The 17,971-nt window shown below is 28.6% G+C and overlaps 1 protein-coding gene and 1 non-coding gene across 2 annotated transcripts; both read left to right on the top strand.

The window, feature by feature from the left end:
• Nucleotides 1-8,744: 8,744 nt before the first annotated feature.
• LOC114411546 (precursor of CEP14-like) lies at nt 8,745-9,442 on the top strand. The gene has a single exon (XM_028375194.1). It carries the CDS (start codon nt 8,912-8,914, stop codon nt 9,200-9,202), a length of 291 nt encoding a protein of 96 aa, XP_028230995.1. The 5' UTR covers nt 8,745-8,911; the 3' UTR covers nt 9,203-9,442.
• A 4,230-nt stretch (nt 9,443-13,672) lies between these two features.
• On the top strand, nt 13,673-13,746 carry TRNAI-AAU. The gene has a single exon. It is a non-coding gene; the product is annotated as a tRNA-Ile (tRNA).
• The last annotated feature ends 4,225 nt before the right edge of the window (nt 13,747-17,971 follow it).

Genomic DNA, 17,971 nt, shown 5'->3' on the forward strand with positions numbered 1-17,971 from the left:
ATTCATTTCACGTGGCTCTAGAATACGCTTGTTTTATCTTATTATTGTTTTTTTTTTTTCCTTTCTTTTCCCTCTAATCTATTCTCTCGTTAACAATTAACTATTAACTTTTTCTTTCTGAATGGAACTATTAACTATCTATATATAAAAGTAAAATAAAATATTTGCATTAATTGTTATCATTTTTATATGGTTTCTAATTTTATTCATTTATTATTTTGTTTAATTTTTCAATTGGTATCTTCAATTTTATTTGATTAATTTTTTTTATTTTAAAAAGTTCTTACATCAATAATTATTAATCTATCTTTTGTTTAAATAAAAATTCATAAACTAATTAGAAAATAAATTAAACTGAGAAATAAATTACAAAATTCTCCATTAAAATAAAAATGATCACAAAGTTACATGTATTGTAATATTTCAAATCAATTTTCAATTGATATTAATTTATTAATTTAAAAATAAAATTACTTTAAATTTAAAAATTAATATCTAAAACATGACAAAAAATAAAAATTATACTAAATAATTCAACATGAATTTTGTACAAATTCAATTGCATGTATTAAATTAAAAAATATAAGATTCGGGGAGCTAAACATACTCTCAAAATCTTGGGGACTACTTTAAAACATATTAAAGATATGGTTTTTTTAAAGCAACAATGAATTGTTTGAACCTCTCCGTAATACTAAAAATACTATTTTGGTTTACCTTAAGGTCACCTCAAGCATGCTATAAGTCAATCCAATATGATAAAATTCTAATAGATTAAATTATATACATTATGTGTAAAAATATATATAGTCAACTAATTAAAAAAGAAATATATATAAATTTTAAAATAATTATTATCAAAATTTAATAAACTTATTATACATAAAAAAATATAAGTAAGTGATATCATAAAAAAAAAAAAAAAAAAACTCTTTGAAATTGCTTCACTTAATATTCCTCTTTGAGATGCGGTAGCCTATCTTTTTCGGGTGGGTTCACTTTTGTTCCAATAAAGTTCTTAGTCAATACCTCGTGCGTTTAAATACCATTGTCTTTTGTGAACTTTATGATTTACTTTGTTATTTATAACTTATAAGTAAGATCATACTTTTGTGCATTTTTATTTATTGGATATCATCCTTCGATCATCTTTCGATCGAGAAGATTGTGTTTGAACCATATGGTGTTGTTTTTAGGAATGATATTACGAACAAGTTGGAATTGGCTACTGAACTGAAATGATTTTATATATATATATATATATGCAAATGAAACTTGAGGAAATTATATTCGGATTTCTATTTTTATATTTAAGTAGAGCAAAATACATTTTTTATAATATTAATTATTTTTATCTCTTTGGGTTTACCTAACATTTTTTTTATCATTGAGAAATAAAAAGGACTACAAACGCAAGAAAACAATTCCTATGGCATCAGTCAAAAGGTTCAAAAGTAAAACATCAGGGCAAGAATCAAGAACATTGAAGGATGAATATCCCGATGAATCCCATCTTTGCAAGGATATCAGCACAAGAATTAGCCTCCGGTAAACGTGTTAAACTTGACATTCCAATGGTTGAATATTAAAGGGGATCTGATCTGAGCCAAGATTGAAGCATAAGGATGATAGCTTCATGAACCTTGCTGAATCAATTGAATAGAGGTAAGAGAATCTAATTCCACTAATACGTGAGTAAAGTTTTGGTTCCAAGCATGCTAAAGTCCACGGAGGATACCTAACATATACATAAATGCACACGTTAAAAATTTTATTACACACATAAGTTTAGAAATTTTATTACTTTTACTCTTAATCTTAAACACTTATTTGATCTTTTTTTATAAAAAAAAAACTATCTCTTTTTATCCTATCATTTATCTTATTGCATATTTTTCTTTTCTTCTTATTCCTCTCTTTTTATATACAAAATGTTACATAAAAATGACGATTTGCATTTCTTTTTTAATGTCATATAAGATAAAGTGCACAAAAATAATTTTCGGAAAATATTTATACTTTATACGTTTTGTTTGAGCTTCTTCAATAATTGGTCTGTAAGCTTACTAGCTAGCTCATCTTACACATTCGATAGTATCTTTATTTTTCGTTTGTTATATGAAAATCACTTGAAATTTTAATTAACATGAGTTAGATAAACTCATATAAGAGATCTTGAATCTTTGTCTATTTTTTTTATTTGCCAAACTCAAATGTTAAAATTTAAGGGAGAAAAGAAAAACAAATCTAGTGTGACTTGAACAAGAGCTATGAATAATGATCAATTATTCTCTGTAGTCATTTTTGGGTCGCTACAATTTGTCATAATGCTCTTATTGGTATCATATTGTTGTCATGATAATGTAGTTCTGCCATTGTTTATGGTGTTTCAACTTTATGGTGACATCAACCCAGACAAAACCAGAGTACTTTCGGTAATTAGGTAAATCATGTCCCAAGGGAAACACCTGAACTGTGACATGTGTGAATAATTAAGGCTTCTCTGTGTCCATTCTTCCCAGCACCTTTTCCTTCTTTTAGACCTTTTCTAAAGAAGAAAAAAAGTATTTGCCATACACGTAATCCTATCCAACTACAAATTTTGACTTCCCTCCTACTATTTCCTTCAACGTGATATCAATTAGCACAAGTCAGCCATATTGTTATTGTTATTCTTTTAAGTAAACATATGCTAAAAATGGTTGGTTGTATAAACTCCTCCTCCTGGTCCAATTACGCACAACAATCACAAGTATATTAATTTTACAAATTTATTTAATCGATGTAATTCATTTTCACTTGAAAATGTTAGAAAATTAAGCACATTTTGAATTTTTTTTAATTATGATTTTAGATCTCCAATCAAGTTTTAAATTCAGCTCGATTTTCACCCATGTGAATATACGGATTGCTAATTTCGTGGTGATTAGGATCCTTTATACTAGTACTATTTTGTTTAAGACAAAAACTCAACACGAATTTCATTTGAAAAATGAAAACAACTTAAAATTTTTTATTTTATAGTCTTTTCCTTTATGCCAAACAATGATATTTTTTTAAAAATGTCACATAAATCTTAATACAAGCATCAATCTTTTTTTTATTGGAAAATCTAAAAATAAATAAATAACAAATTAAAAAACTTAATAAATGTGTTTTCAACCAATACTTTTGTGAACATATGTATAACTACGGTCACAATTTACTTTAAATATATATATGTACAACTAAATTAAATCTAACATTAATCATTACCGTCATTATAAAGACAAACTTTTAATGACGAATTATTTTTTATCTAAATTACATATATTTTTCTTAAAAATAATTTTATTCGATCGAGTATAATAAAACTAATACGAACAATAAAATTCCTTATTCAAATATTTAGCACAATAATATATAAAAAAAACTTAAACTCAAGATAATTGATTAAGCTAAATAAGCCTATCCAGTTATCAATTGGATCAACAATCTATACCTAAAACTAAAGATAAGTGACTTATAAAAGTAAACATGTAAAGCAACAAGTATATAGATCATAGGATAATATATTATTGAATGGTATATATAAGAATAAATTTATATATATATATATATATATATATATATCACTTGAGTTCTCAGTTTTGAAAATCACGCATGTTTCTAATTAGCTACAATGATAGGTTAGGAATAACAAAAACCACAGAGCGAATATTGAAGACGAAAATTTTCCTTTCAACCAGGTAGAAGTGCGTTTTATTCTATACTTATTTATTAAATATATGACTTATATACCAAATTTTACATATACACAATTGTCACGCCATTTGTGTTCTCTCGATTAAGAAAATGATGTTATCACTTAATTAGTTACAATGATAGGTTGAGATAACAAAATTATCCATGTATACCCTACCAGCGAATATTGAAGACGAAATTTTTTCTTACAAGCTAGTAGAAGTGAGTTTTATTTTCTATACTTCTTTATTAAATATATGACTTACATATATATGAAATTTTTGTTGGTAATGAATATTCTCTCAGATAAAATTATTCACACCTATCAGAATCGTGAGAATATAATAAAAATTATATCATAAGAAAATAATAATAAATACAATAATTTAACGTGGTTCGACATCTCTTATCTATGTCTACGGATCTGTCTCAAAAAATATTTCATCATCATAAAAATGATTACAAGATTGTAACTCACCTTGAATAGTATATCACCCGAATATCCCACTCAATAGTTACAAGAAATGATAACTCTGACATTTTTCTCTCAACAAAGTAACTTTGATTCATAATCTCTCTTATCATACATTCTCTTGTCATGTATTATTTCTCCACTAGATCTCTCCTTTATAGTGAAATTATTACCAACTATAATAAATAAATTCTTTGAAACAAAAACAACTTCCAATACATCTATTCAACTAAGGTTCATTGTAAAATATAATCTTTCATTTTACATTTAAGTCACTTAAACTTTAATGATAAAAAATCAAATTCTCAATATTTATACACGTTATCTTTTAACTTAAACTCTACAATTTTTACTTATTGAAAACCGTTAAGGCCTTGTGTTCTCAGTTTTGAAAATCATGTCAGCGCTTAATTAATTACAATGATAGGTTGGGAATAACAAAATTATCCATGTATTATGTATACCATAGGTTCACACACACACACAAAAAAAAATGTGTACCATACTTGCTAGCGAATATTGCAGAGGAATTTTTTTCTTACAAGCTAGTAGAACTGTAGAAGTGAGTTTTATTTTTCTTACTTATTTATTAAATATGCGGCTTAATAGATCTATCTAATTAACCTTCGTTTCCATTTATATCTGTTTTTTTTCTTTCAGTTTTTGTTCATTTTTTTATTCTGCTATGATTTAATAGATATTATACATACTCATTAACACATTATATCCATCATATTTATGAATATATAAAAAATAAATAACTTAAAGCTAGTATTTATCCGACAGGACCGAAAGTTCTGACCGCCCCACCCTACACTTAAAATGCTGTTGCAGTTGAAGTTGCACAGGGACCACGCCCACAATTATAATCATGCCTACTTATTTTAATTGGTAAAGTGATTTTAACCTTTTTGAAGAATGATGATCACATAATTAATTAACGAAAATAAATATATGACACAATTATCTTTAATCTAAGGAATACACATCATTTTATACTTTTAATCGACTCTTTCAACATTATAAAGCCATCACATGTTTTGGCTCCTTACTTGTTTATTCTATATTTAAACGTACTTATAAAACACGTACAAAAGATTATCTTTACATATTATAGATAGTATAGCTAGTTTTGATCGAGACACACACACAAAAAAAATATGGTATTTCAAGTTTTGAATACCCGTAATCCAATTTAGTATGTTTTCAACCCAAACCATACTTTTGAAAACTTAAGTTAAACCTTAGGAAAAAGTCTCTTGCTGACTACGTACAATCATAAAGACACTGATTAAAGAGTCAATAAATTGTTTTTTTAATTAAAAATCACAATGACAATGCACTATAAACATTTTTCTAATTCCTAAATTTAGATATTTCAACTATTTAGTTGCCATAAAATTATTTTAGTTCCCGATTATTTTTGTGTTTTTTTTAAATTATTATTAGAAAAGTTTAGTTAAAAATGAAGTGATAAATGGAGAGCCATCACCTCACCGTGTCATTAATTCATGGAGACATAATGACATGTTTTTGGAACTAAATAATAGTTTTAAAAGTATTAAAAATATCTAAATTCTAAAACGAAAAACATGCTTAAATCTTTTTAATTTTTTATTCAGACAATTAACTGTAAGCAAAAAATGAGTTTTTTCAACGAAAGCACAAGGGCGACTAAAAAAAAACAAAAGAACAAGAGACAATCTGCCGGCTGCCCTCGCATAACTTAGATCTTCCACAGTCCGTACTATAAATCACTATGGCTTTTTTTATGTATATAAAACTACGAATCACTATTTAAAAGTCGAATCAGGGAAAATTAAAATTAATGGTTCAATTATTTAAATCGACTAATTTAATGATTTAATTGGAGTTTTTTTTTGTGAATCAATTGGAGTTGAATTGAATATCATAATACAGAATGTTAGATTTTTTTTTTTTTTTTGATAATATAAAGTTAAGCCATTTATCACTCCAAGTCCAATTCTCGCTAAAATCTAAAAAATTACAAGAATAACAATAATTTAGATTCATGTATTAAAATCAATATAGATATAATTAAATTTAATTATTTTTTTCATTAATAGTATTTTCAAATTATTTTACAAAATAATAGTAGATAAATATAAAGAATATTTATTACATTAGTATGCAGTTAGTAGTGTAATTTTGTTAGAAGAATATTATTGTTATTCTATGCTAAGCTACACTAAACTAATACTTGATAATTCTTTTTTGTCCATTTTATTTCCTTTAGTGCTTATTTATACATGACTCATGGTTGTGTGTTAGTGGAAATCATATGATAATAATATTTTTCTAATAGAATTGTACTACTAATTGCATAACAGAATTACTATAGCAGATTCTGTTATGACCTATGGCTAGATGGTGATGGTGTTGTAATCATTGTTCCTTCTTCCTATCATTCCCTAACCCATCAAAAACACCTTGTCCTCAAGGTGTTGGGTATAGGAAAATAGAACCTGGATTCCAAATGAAATTGGGTGTAAGAATGAGTGAATGAAGATCGTTGCGGAGGCAAAGCCATTTAGTAGCGATAAGAATGGCATAGACGATGATGAGGAAGGGGTGGAGATTTGTGTCCCTAACCGTGGTGACAAACACAACAAAAATGGAGAAGTGGAGGTCGGAGGGAAGGATGCAGTGCTAGGGGGCTTCGTGTGGAACCGGTGACTGGCGGCTCGAAGGGGGTCGGAGGAGGGTGCGTGATGCTTGGCGTTAACGGGGAGGTGGGAAGCTGCCATGGGAAGGGGAGGTGGCGTGGTTTTTGTTGGTGGTGGTGGCTTTGCAAAGGAAGAAGATGGGAAAAGTTGGCTGGTTAGCTTGGGAAGTAGAGGCGGCATGGTTCCGGCTAGGGGTGGTGACTTCGCAGAGGAAGAAGATGGAGAGAATTGTCTAGGTACCATGGTATTCAATTTCAGAAGAATGACATCAAGTTTGGAATCCATGGAAGCTTAGGCTGCAGCGAATTTGACCATGGCGACCTCGAGGCGGTCCACATAGGCGACGGAAAGTTTAGCGTCTGCCATTGAAGAGCGACAAGTCGGACCAATTGTTAAGAACAAAAGACTAAGCTAAGCTACTCTATGCTAAGCTACACTAAACTGATACTTAATAATTCTTCTCTATGCTCATTCTATTTCCTTTAGTGCTTATTTATACATGACCTATGGTTGTCTGTTAGTGAAAATCATACAACAGTAATATTCTTCTAACAGAATTGCACAACTAGCTGCATAACAAAATTGCTATAATAGATTCTGTTATGACCTATGACTAGATGGTGATGATGCTATAATGATTGTTGCTTCTTCCTATCAACATATGTGAAGCACAGAATCATAGCTATCATTCTATTAGAAATAGCAATTATGTTATTATTTATTAAAAAGACATTTTTCATGCTATCTCATGCATGTGTGGAGAATGTTACGATAAAACAAATAAAAAAATTATATATAAATAGAGTCATGAAAATACTCTCTTTAATTTTTATCATCCATTAATTTATTCCTGTACATTACACATTAAATTTGGGTGTATTAAAAAATAGACTTCAATATCTTTTTAGTATTTGTATAATTGTTACTTTTAGTTCTTCAATTTTTTTTATTAGTCCTTAAATTTTCAAAATTTTATTTTTAATTTCAATTTTTAGTAATTGTGTCATAATTTGTGACGATTTATTATTATTGAAATATTTTTTTAATTTAATTTCTTTAAAAATGATTTATGACAATTTAAAACAGTTAGAATATGTAAAAAATCACAATAATTTTACATTTATTTTTTATTTTCTTTTTTAAAACCAACAGAATTTATAAAAAAAAACATCAAATTATACAAGTCAAATATTTTGACAGTTTAAAATGGTTAGAAATCATTTTTCAAAATAAATAAATAAATACATTTTGGTATAAAAATTGATATAAATTATGAAATCATGAACACATTAATAAAAATGGACTAAAAGTAATTTTTCAAAAATTTGAGGGATTAATGATAAAAAATTATTTTTTTAAGGACTAAAAAGATAATTACCTAAATTTAAAGTAATAAAAGTATATTTAAGCTTAAAAAATATACAGATCAAATACTTCACCTCTAAAGATTAGTATTAAGAAATTTAATATTAATATTTTTAAATAACTAAAAACAAATAATAAAATATACTAAAGAAAAATGTCATACATTATCAATGTAAAATTTTTTACGTAGTCATCTAATTACAATACTCATATATAATAAATTTATTAATATTTAAAATGATTATTTTAAATTAATTCACAGTTGTAATAGAAAGAAAATGTAATATTTTATACCGCATAAAAATTAAACTCAATATACTATCAAATACATACAAGTTCTTTAAGATCAATTCTTAAGAGAGATTAAAAAAATCCTTTACTTTATATGGCCTGTGTGGGGCTTGTAACATTTTTAATATATGATCAATATCTTAATTTACTATAGACCCACCTACATTCAATCCCAACAATCCCATTCCACATCCTGTTTGGATTTTCAAACCCCACGCCTACTTTCTCTTGACTTTAGCCATCCCTTACTCCTTAAAGCTAGCTTGATCTCCAAGTTCTCTCTCTCTCTCTCTCTCTCTCGACCCATTTCTCCATTTCCTTGTATAATTCAATAACTCTCCCTCATAAAGCTATTCCCTCACTCTTTCACAATATGGCACGACCTAGCACGTTGCTGCTCCTGTTGATGCTTCTCTTGTCTTCATTTTGCTCGCTTTTTGAAGCCAGAAAACTTGTTCTAGAGAAGCAGCAGAAGAAGGAAAACCCATCTTCAAGAAGGGACAGTTTGTTTCTGAGTGCACTTCCTAAGGGCACCGTGCCACCTTCTTCACCAAGCAAAAAAGGACACTCTATGGAGGTTGATGAGAAGCTCATAGCACGACACCTCATAGCCATCGATCGAGTTCTTCTAAGATCTGTCCCTAGCCCTGGTGTTGGCCACTAATAAATTAATTAAGTTTGTGTGTTTATTTATTTTTTCTTTAACTTCTTTCTTGAGATATCACACCACATTTTTATTGGTTCAGTTTTGTTATTATATGGCAAGATTCTTTGTATGGTGGTAAAGAGGATTTTGAAATTGTGATATAAATAAACCGTAGGGAATAGTTGAATTGTGTAAAAGTGGAATGAATGAATATGTGTGCTTATGCTTTCCTCTGTTTTGGGACTATTAGCTTTCCTTTTACGATTATACTCATTCACAAACATAAATAAATGAATACATTTTGAACTTTGCGTCAACTTCTTTTTCCGGCGTACTTGTAAGCTTTGCAGTTTGCATCAACGTTTTCTCAATTGGAATATTATATTATGTGCCATTTGGAATTGGAACAGAGATAAATTGTTGATTTGGTACTGGGAATCCAGGGATAACCCATTTGGCGTCATACAAAGAAATTATAATACATGAAAAAAAGAAAAAAGAAAGAAAGAAAATTCATTCCAGACAATTCTTTGTAAGCCTCCACTTACTTTTTTTCACCAAGAGTTGGTGCGTCAAGATTCGAGGGTATCTCTGTTTGACAATCGATGTTTTATTATTATCAAGGCATAGCTTTTCTTAAAGTGTGGTTTGTCTTTTGTATTGAAGTGTTATTCATACGCACAAGTAAAAGTTAAATCTTAGTCAATGTGTTTTAAGGCATCTAACTATATATAAATATATGCGTTGGTACTTGTGACTTGGTGATGATCTCGTTAGATGGTTAGAGATTGAAATTGCCTATATATACTTTTCACCTCCTTTCGAGTCTCTCTAATTAAAAAGCTACACATGATTAAAAAGGTGAGTATTTCTCCTAAATTAACTGTAACTTGTTATTGTTGATATGTCGCTTTCCACGCAACGTCAAGAAGCTTTTTTTTTTTTTTTTTAAGGAAGTTAAGATGCTATTTCATTTACATAACCTTTTGATATTTATTTCAAAGCAAATGTATTTACTAAAAAAATAATTTTATATGCAAGGCTTTTATGAGTAGAATTTAGGGAAAGACATGACGCAATCCAATACTAAAAAAGATTATGGGCTAAAAAAATACTTACATTAATTTTGATCATTTAAGAAGATTTAATGAATAATATTTATTTCTATCACCAAATCATTAATTTAAATGATATTGGATTCAATATCTTTATGTAAGTAAGGTCTCAAATTAATCTTATGAATAAAAAAAATATGACTGGAAGGAAAAAATTCCACTAAAAATATCCAGTTAAATTTTTCAACAAAAATCGATAAAATTAATAAATATTTCATACCAATAATATGATAATAAAAAATTACATTCATTTCTCTTACACTTAAAAAGATATTCTCACTCACATTTTGTTAATTCAAATGTCTAAATATCTCAATTCATTACACTTAAATATTATTATTTTGACTACAATGATAATAATGAGGATTAGTGTTTTTGCATTTACCCCAAACCTCACTACTAAACTAACTTTAATGAGTAACACCTAAATATTATTATTAACTTCAGTGTTGTTTGTAACAAAAATATCTCAATAGTTAAATAGTAGTTATTACTTGTTTGGTAGGATATCTTTTCTAGGTACCTGAATGAAATGTTAACTTCTTATTATTTAGATTAAATTACTCAATATATCCCCGAATTATTTGTGAATTTTTAAGTAAGTTCTTATACTATATAATTTTTTAAAATTGGATTCCTAAACTAAAATACTATGTTCTTGAATTAATTTTTTGGTAGTTTAAAATCACCATAAAATAGGAAAATTGGTGATAGTTTTAGAAACTAAAGGGATTAAAAAAAATGGGGGACCTATTTAAAAATTTGCATATAAATTATAGATTTGATGAGTAATTTAACTAACTAATCAATATATTTATAAAAACTATCCAACCTTCTTTTTCATTACAACGGTCAACATATTACAGCTTCTACGATTTTTCTCTTTTTACATTTTGTTTTTTACTGAAATGATAATAATAATGAAAAAGACAGACACTGTTGAGTTGTTTTGTACTTTTTTACCGAGCAATTGCACGGGCGCTGATCTTGTTTCTATAAAAAAAAAGTGTTTGATTATATATATATATATCCAACAGTCCAGAACCATAACGAAATGAGTATCTCCCATAATGAACACAATAGTTATGCTGCATCAATTTTTTTACTTCAAGAAGAGTAGGACACAAGGAACTTTAATTCGACCGGGATTGTCCTAGCACATCGCAATTGAGGTATAATCGTGGGAGAATTCCTGAACCAATCCCATCATATAGCACATAATGCTGATCAATCTCATACTAGGGTACTTTGAAAAAAAATTCTTATACCAGCTGTAACACTTTGAAAAAAATTTCATGGTACAAGTGTCATAAGTAAAAGGTCCTTTGGATTAAATGCCAGATATACTCAATTTCAGAAAGCATGGTAGGTGAGATCTTCAATTTTAAAGTACAAAAGGAGGAAGAAAAAAAAAATAGCGTTAGATATGGTCCATGCATACAACTACTGGTCTGCCACTCACTTTGCATATTATGGCCAAAAAACAAAAAAAAAAACATAGCATCAGAAAAGACTAAAAACGCGTCCAAAGAACCAAGATATAGCATATCCTCAACCAGCACCCAGCTGTTTTTTTTTTTTAGAAGGGGGATCACCGTCAGTGGCCTGTGTTTTGCCATTTGCACATCTTCTGCCCCAACACTCTTTTCTTGTTGGAGTAATTGCATTAGCATTTTAGCCTGGCACATCTTCTGAAATTATCTAGTGACATTAATAATACTAAAAGATTAAAAAATACAATCGATCAATTAAATCTATTACATTTCAAAGGTAATTTTATAATAGCATCCAAGTAAAATCAATTATTCTAAATTAAATTTTAAAATATTGTTCTGAAATAGGAATCAATTTTTTAATATTACTTTTATATTAATCATTTAAAAATATTAAACTGAACTAAAGAAGCATTTTATGAAGATAAGGGGAAAAAATAATGAAAATGAGAATATATAATAATGTGTGCATCTCACTTGAACTATATGTTTAATTTATTTGCATCCATATGTATTGGATGACGGCTGAGGATTGAATCTTCTACCTAACATAACAGACACCTCACACACCGGAAACATTAAAAAATCAGAAACTACATTATTCATTAGAAACTCGACGTATGTCACACGTACTTGTGTTCCAATCCAACTTCAAGTGTCAGCGTTCTCAATCACACGCAACAAATCACTTCACATACTGCGTGGATAGGTCCATCCTTGTAATTATAGTTATCTCCACTAAATTTCTCTCTTTCAGTCTAATAATTTCCAAGGTTCATTTTTATTATTATTAAGATGTCCTATGTCATGTGCAATATAGTCAAAATATTCTTTATAAGACATGGATCCATTTTAATATGATATTGGTGCTAACCAAGTTGGGTCTCCAAAAGTTGTCAAGGCCCACTCAAAATTGGTTCTCTAGAAATGGTTCGACTGCCTCTTCAGGACAATGAGGATTGAGGAGTAAGAATGTAAAGGATACATGAGAGACTAAAACTTCTTGCACTTCCATTATTGTTTTCGGTTGTGTCGCATTGCATTTTGAAAAGTCTTGTATTTTGGATTGGGCTTTTTTAGAATGCAATGGGACTTAACATGAAACAATAATGAGATTACAGAAGCAACATCCTATGTACATGAGAGGTACTTTAGCACTGAAGTTAATGTGTAAAATGTGTTCATTGACAACGATGAAAAATGCAAAGAGTTGAGGTGAAATGTGTTCACTATTAGCTATCAATGCAAAGAGTATAGAGAACTCACATAATGTTGAACCATGCATACCTATGAACAATGAGAGTAGAGAGACTCACGGAATGTTAAAGCATAAGAATGATGGGAGTAAAGAGAACTCGCAAAACTTTGAAGCATAAGAACAATGAGTAGAGAAAACTCAGAATGTTGCCATTGCTATTTGCTAACCCTTGAGCTCACAGAATGTTACACTTACCTGCCTTCTTTGTATTCAAGCTTAAAAAATAGTTATTAGGTAAAAATAATTAAATACTAAAAAGGTAATTAACAAAAAAATAGTAAGGTTTATTATGAAAAATGTTAAAAAATATAAATCAGGTGAATAAGTATTATGTATTGTTAGAAATTTTACAATATATAACAAAAAAACGTTAGAAATTTGTAACATTTGCAACATACTACAAGTCTACAATATAGCATATACAATTAATACATTCCATTGTGTATATTTTATTCCTTTAATTCAATAATATAAACAAAGGATGTTTGCTAACCTTGTTTTCACTAGCAAATTGTCAAAGAGCAACGAGTATAATCCATCGGTCCAATTTAATTAATAACCTAAATGCCCTAATATAACAAAACACTAATAGATATAATACTCTTGAACTTATTTATTAAATGGCCTATTAGCTCAGTTGGTTAGAGCGTGGTGCTAATAACGCCAAGGTCGCAGGTTCGAGACCTGCATGGGCCAAAATGCTTCCTTTTTTCGTTTTTCTCTATCTGTGAATTGTTAAGCGAGGCATACAGTCACCTTTAGCCTTCACGGGGTTCTTTCATTTTTTTCTTCAGTAAATCAAACTTATACAAGTAAACATGAATAATCATCTTACACAAGAGTGCATAAAAACGAATGATCTTTTCTCTCTTTTTTATTTTAAAAAAAAAAACAATCAATTACATGATTTAATAGGTTTATAATAATTGCGGGGTTTTCATTGTAATTGTAATTTTTTTAGTAGTTTTAAATCTAAATTCTTTATTAATTATATCACTTACTGATAAAAATATATTAATTGTTATTTATTAAAAAATATTTTTTTTCCTTGAATAATATTTTCAACATGTTAAGTTATGTTGGATTGAAATGAAATGAAATAAAAATATTATTCTATTGTTTGATTATTTTATAATGAAACAAAACAAAAATTTTATTCTATTATTTGAAAAAATGATAAAACGGAATGAATTATAACTTTTAAATTTCATATTATTCTTATATTAAAGATACTTATAAATAAATTATTTTATAATCTAGAAATATTGTTCTATCAAGTGCACCCCAAACTGGGGGCGGGAATGTAATAGATGATGATTTATCTTCTTCTATTATGTTTTATTCCTATTTTTACAAACTAAACATTGTTTGATTTGAAAAAATAATATTTTATATTTTAATTGTAAAAATATCATTTTATTGGTTATATTTTTGTAATTAAAAGTGATAAATAAAATAAAATCTTAAATCAAACCACCCTAAACTTGTCTCATTTACCAATCCCAACTCCCACATTTATGTCTGCCAATGTGTTTGTTTTGGCAGTCCACCAGTACTTCTACAATGCACTCGGCTTTGTATTGGCTAAACCCAAAGACGTCCCATGCCATCAAGAAACTAAAAACACGGATTTTGTGTTTCCTCATGAAAATGTATTGTCAAAGAGGTTTCCTCATCATGGTGTCAAACATTTGAACTTTTCTTAAAGGTATGCCAAGGTATTGATTGATGAGCTCTTTAGTATTTATTAGCTGGATTTGCCCCCAAAGCGTTTGGTATTAGGAGTGCAGATCAAGCTACGAATAAAATAAAATATCCAAATTGGGAAACATTCTTACCCAATTGCTTGAGAATTCCTACTCACTCTATGCTAAATGTTCAATGCATGCTCAACTTTTACATTAAAATTAATTTGAAGATACAGATGATTATTTTCTGCCATCATATATATATTATACCGAAAATAATATATGGCTATCAGATGATGCGATCACATATCTTGGCTATTAGAGGCTATGCATAGAGATTATGAGGCAATTATTTATTTATTTTTTCATCTTCAAGGGTATGATTACGGTGGAAAGTAATTTTTTTGTATGATAGACAAAAAATAAAGATTTTTAGATTGATTTCATTCCATGTTATTATGCTACTCTACTCTCCCACTATACCTTACCATTGTTTTGTTTTCTTTCTTGCTAACCCTTCTTCCTTCATAGTCTCCCACCACCCCTTCCTCTTTGACACCATCTCTATCGTTGCCATCATTTTTAATCTCAAAACCGATGATGATTGACAATGATAACTATGATGGTGGTGGAAAATCAACGATATTTTGATGGTGGCAATGTTTGCTGATTTATAGATCTAGACTTGAATCATTGGTCGGGGGTGCATGGTGTTCAACAGTGGGGAATTGTTGGTAGATGGATTGAAGAAGGCCGTTGGAAATCATAGTGGTTTGCAACAAAGAGAAGAAGGAGGGAAAAAGGAAGGGCAGAGAAAAGAGTTTGTGTTAAACTGTGAAGGGTACATTATATTACAATGGACTGAGATCAATCTAAAGACCTTTATTTTTTTGCATCATACACAATAATATTTGTTTTTCCACTGTAACCTGCGTCATCTTCAAGTTGTTTTTTGCATTTGTAATCTTAAAAGAAAAAAGAATCCTAAAATATTCTAAAAAAATTTATAATAATTTTAAATTTAAATAATATCCTAAAGATAAAATAAGATTTGAAATAAATAATAAATTCTTAAAAAATAAATTAAATTCTTTTTCTAAACTAAAAATGCAACACTATAGACATCCACACTCAGATTGGTTTATATATCTATTAAATTTGAAAACAAAAAAAAGTTTATTCCACAATTACAATTGTTTATTGGGATTGTGCCGTTGTGATAGTGAGTGGGTATGGAAACGACAGACAATATTATTGGCTACAAGTAATATCTAATCCTGACATGTTGCCTATCTATCTCGTGAACCATAGTAAAAAAAAAAAAACATCCAAGTACTTTCTATGATCGAGTTACTCGAAAGAAATAAGAAATTTCCAAGTTTCAAACGGATACTTATAAATGGTAGTTGTGTTTTACCCTAATCACGTGAGATATATCCGTCAGACATTGCATGAAAATTTAAATATTTTTTGTTGCATTTTAATTATTTAAATTCTTTTAAAAAATTACATTGATTGCATGAACAAGTCTGTATCATATAATATTTGTGTCCTGATGTATCGTATCCATATTTTCTTGGACTGTTGTTCGTCTATAAAATGAATAACTCTATCAGTTATATCTAACCATCTATTACCTCAAGCCGGACAACTGAAATATTTTAAGATTTCAGTTGTATTTTTTAAACAGGTTAATGTCTATATATTATTTTATATTTTTATTTAATTAAAATTATTTCAAAATAATTAATTTAAAAATTAACTAATTTATCATATATGATAAATTGATGTGTAAATTTTTTTATATCATTAGTATATAATTTTTTTTCTATTTTTTAAAAGAAAAATGTTGTTTGAGAAATCATCATGTAGGCATATTAGGCTGTGTTTAAAGATTAATTAACCGCATATTTTAATGGGTCAGGTTTTGTTTTTTACTTTAAAAAAAGTTTTAATGGGTCAGATTACTAGCAAATTAAGCAGCATATTCCCTAATTTTCTGCTATGAGATATGAATTGTTGCAAAGTTTGAACCGATCACTGTTCCAACAGCCAGTAAGTTTATCTTTGACAAAAATGTATCGCAAGAAGAAACAAATCTGATACTCAAAGTTTCTCTTTTGTGGGGCCCTTAAAATCTGATTATCTCCTACCCCACCACGCTCATTCTCTATTCCTAGATCAGATTAATCAAGATCATAATATTGCTAGTTGCTACCCTGTTGGCCAATTGAAATGTGGGTCCAAAATGGCTATGGCTCATGTGCTCTTTCTGCTCTCACATTCACTTACTGTGCCCATCCTTTGTGGCTCCCCTCCACAGACTTATCCCACGCGCCTCCCTGATGTCACTGCATCCCTGGCCCATCATCAATCATGCACACAAGGCAGGCTTACCTTAGACTCAATTTTCTATCAAATGGAAGGTTTTGAATTCAAAATCAATCATTAAATAGGTGGGAACTAGTAACACTATCCTTTGGGAGTGACTAATGAATATGACTAATTCAGTGCGTGCTAGGTTTTTTGTTTGAAAAATTACCTAACAAGCTTAAGTATAATTTTGTTTTTTCCATAAACATATACTATAATATAAGTAAAATATTTACTCATTTTGTTAATAATTATTTTGTTAAAAAATTTGATCGATCATTTTTTATATTTTTTTTTTCACAATCATATAGTTTTTCATTCATTAAATTTGAACATAAAGTCTTACTTAAAGATTTTAAAATTCTAAATGAAAACCAAACATGCTATCATAAAGCATGGGTGAGTTTCAATACCTAATGAGGCAAAGTTTAGTTTTAAAAGGAAAACGTTCCTTCAAATGAAACCACTTCCTAAGCAAGTATCGGTCGGTGTAGATAAACATTCTCATTTATTCATTTCAAAGGAAACATATCCATATTGAAATATAGACAAAATTTAGGTAAATCTCTTCATTGATTGCTTATAGTATTATTCTCTTATGAACATCATAATGTGTACTCATTTTTATACTTACAAAGACATGATAAGGTAGTTAAAAAATAGAACACACATTATGTTTTTATTACAGAATAATACCACAAACACTCGGCGGAACCTTATCATCAAAATCTTTTTCGTAAAATAACCACAAACTTTAATCTTTACTTCATATAACGTTTATAATTGAGCACTACGGCAGCATTTGGTTAAGTAATCAAGGCTATGCTTATTAAAGTAAAAACTTAACATACACTCCAGTC

Source organism: Glycine soja, chromosome 5 (assembly GCF_004193775.1).
Source record: "Glycine soja cultivar W05 chromosome 5, ASM419377v2, whole genome shotgun sequence".
Lineage (NCBI taxonomy): Eukaryota > Viridiplantae > Streptophyta > Magnoliopsida > Fabales > Fabaceae > Glycine > Glycine soja.

Bases quoted from the DNA above. Each gene is read 5' to 3' on its own strand.
- LOC114411546 (XM_028375194.1), top strand. From the start codon at position 8,912: ATGGCACGACCTAGCACGTTGCTGCTCCTGTTGATGCTTCTCTTGTCT.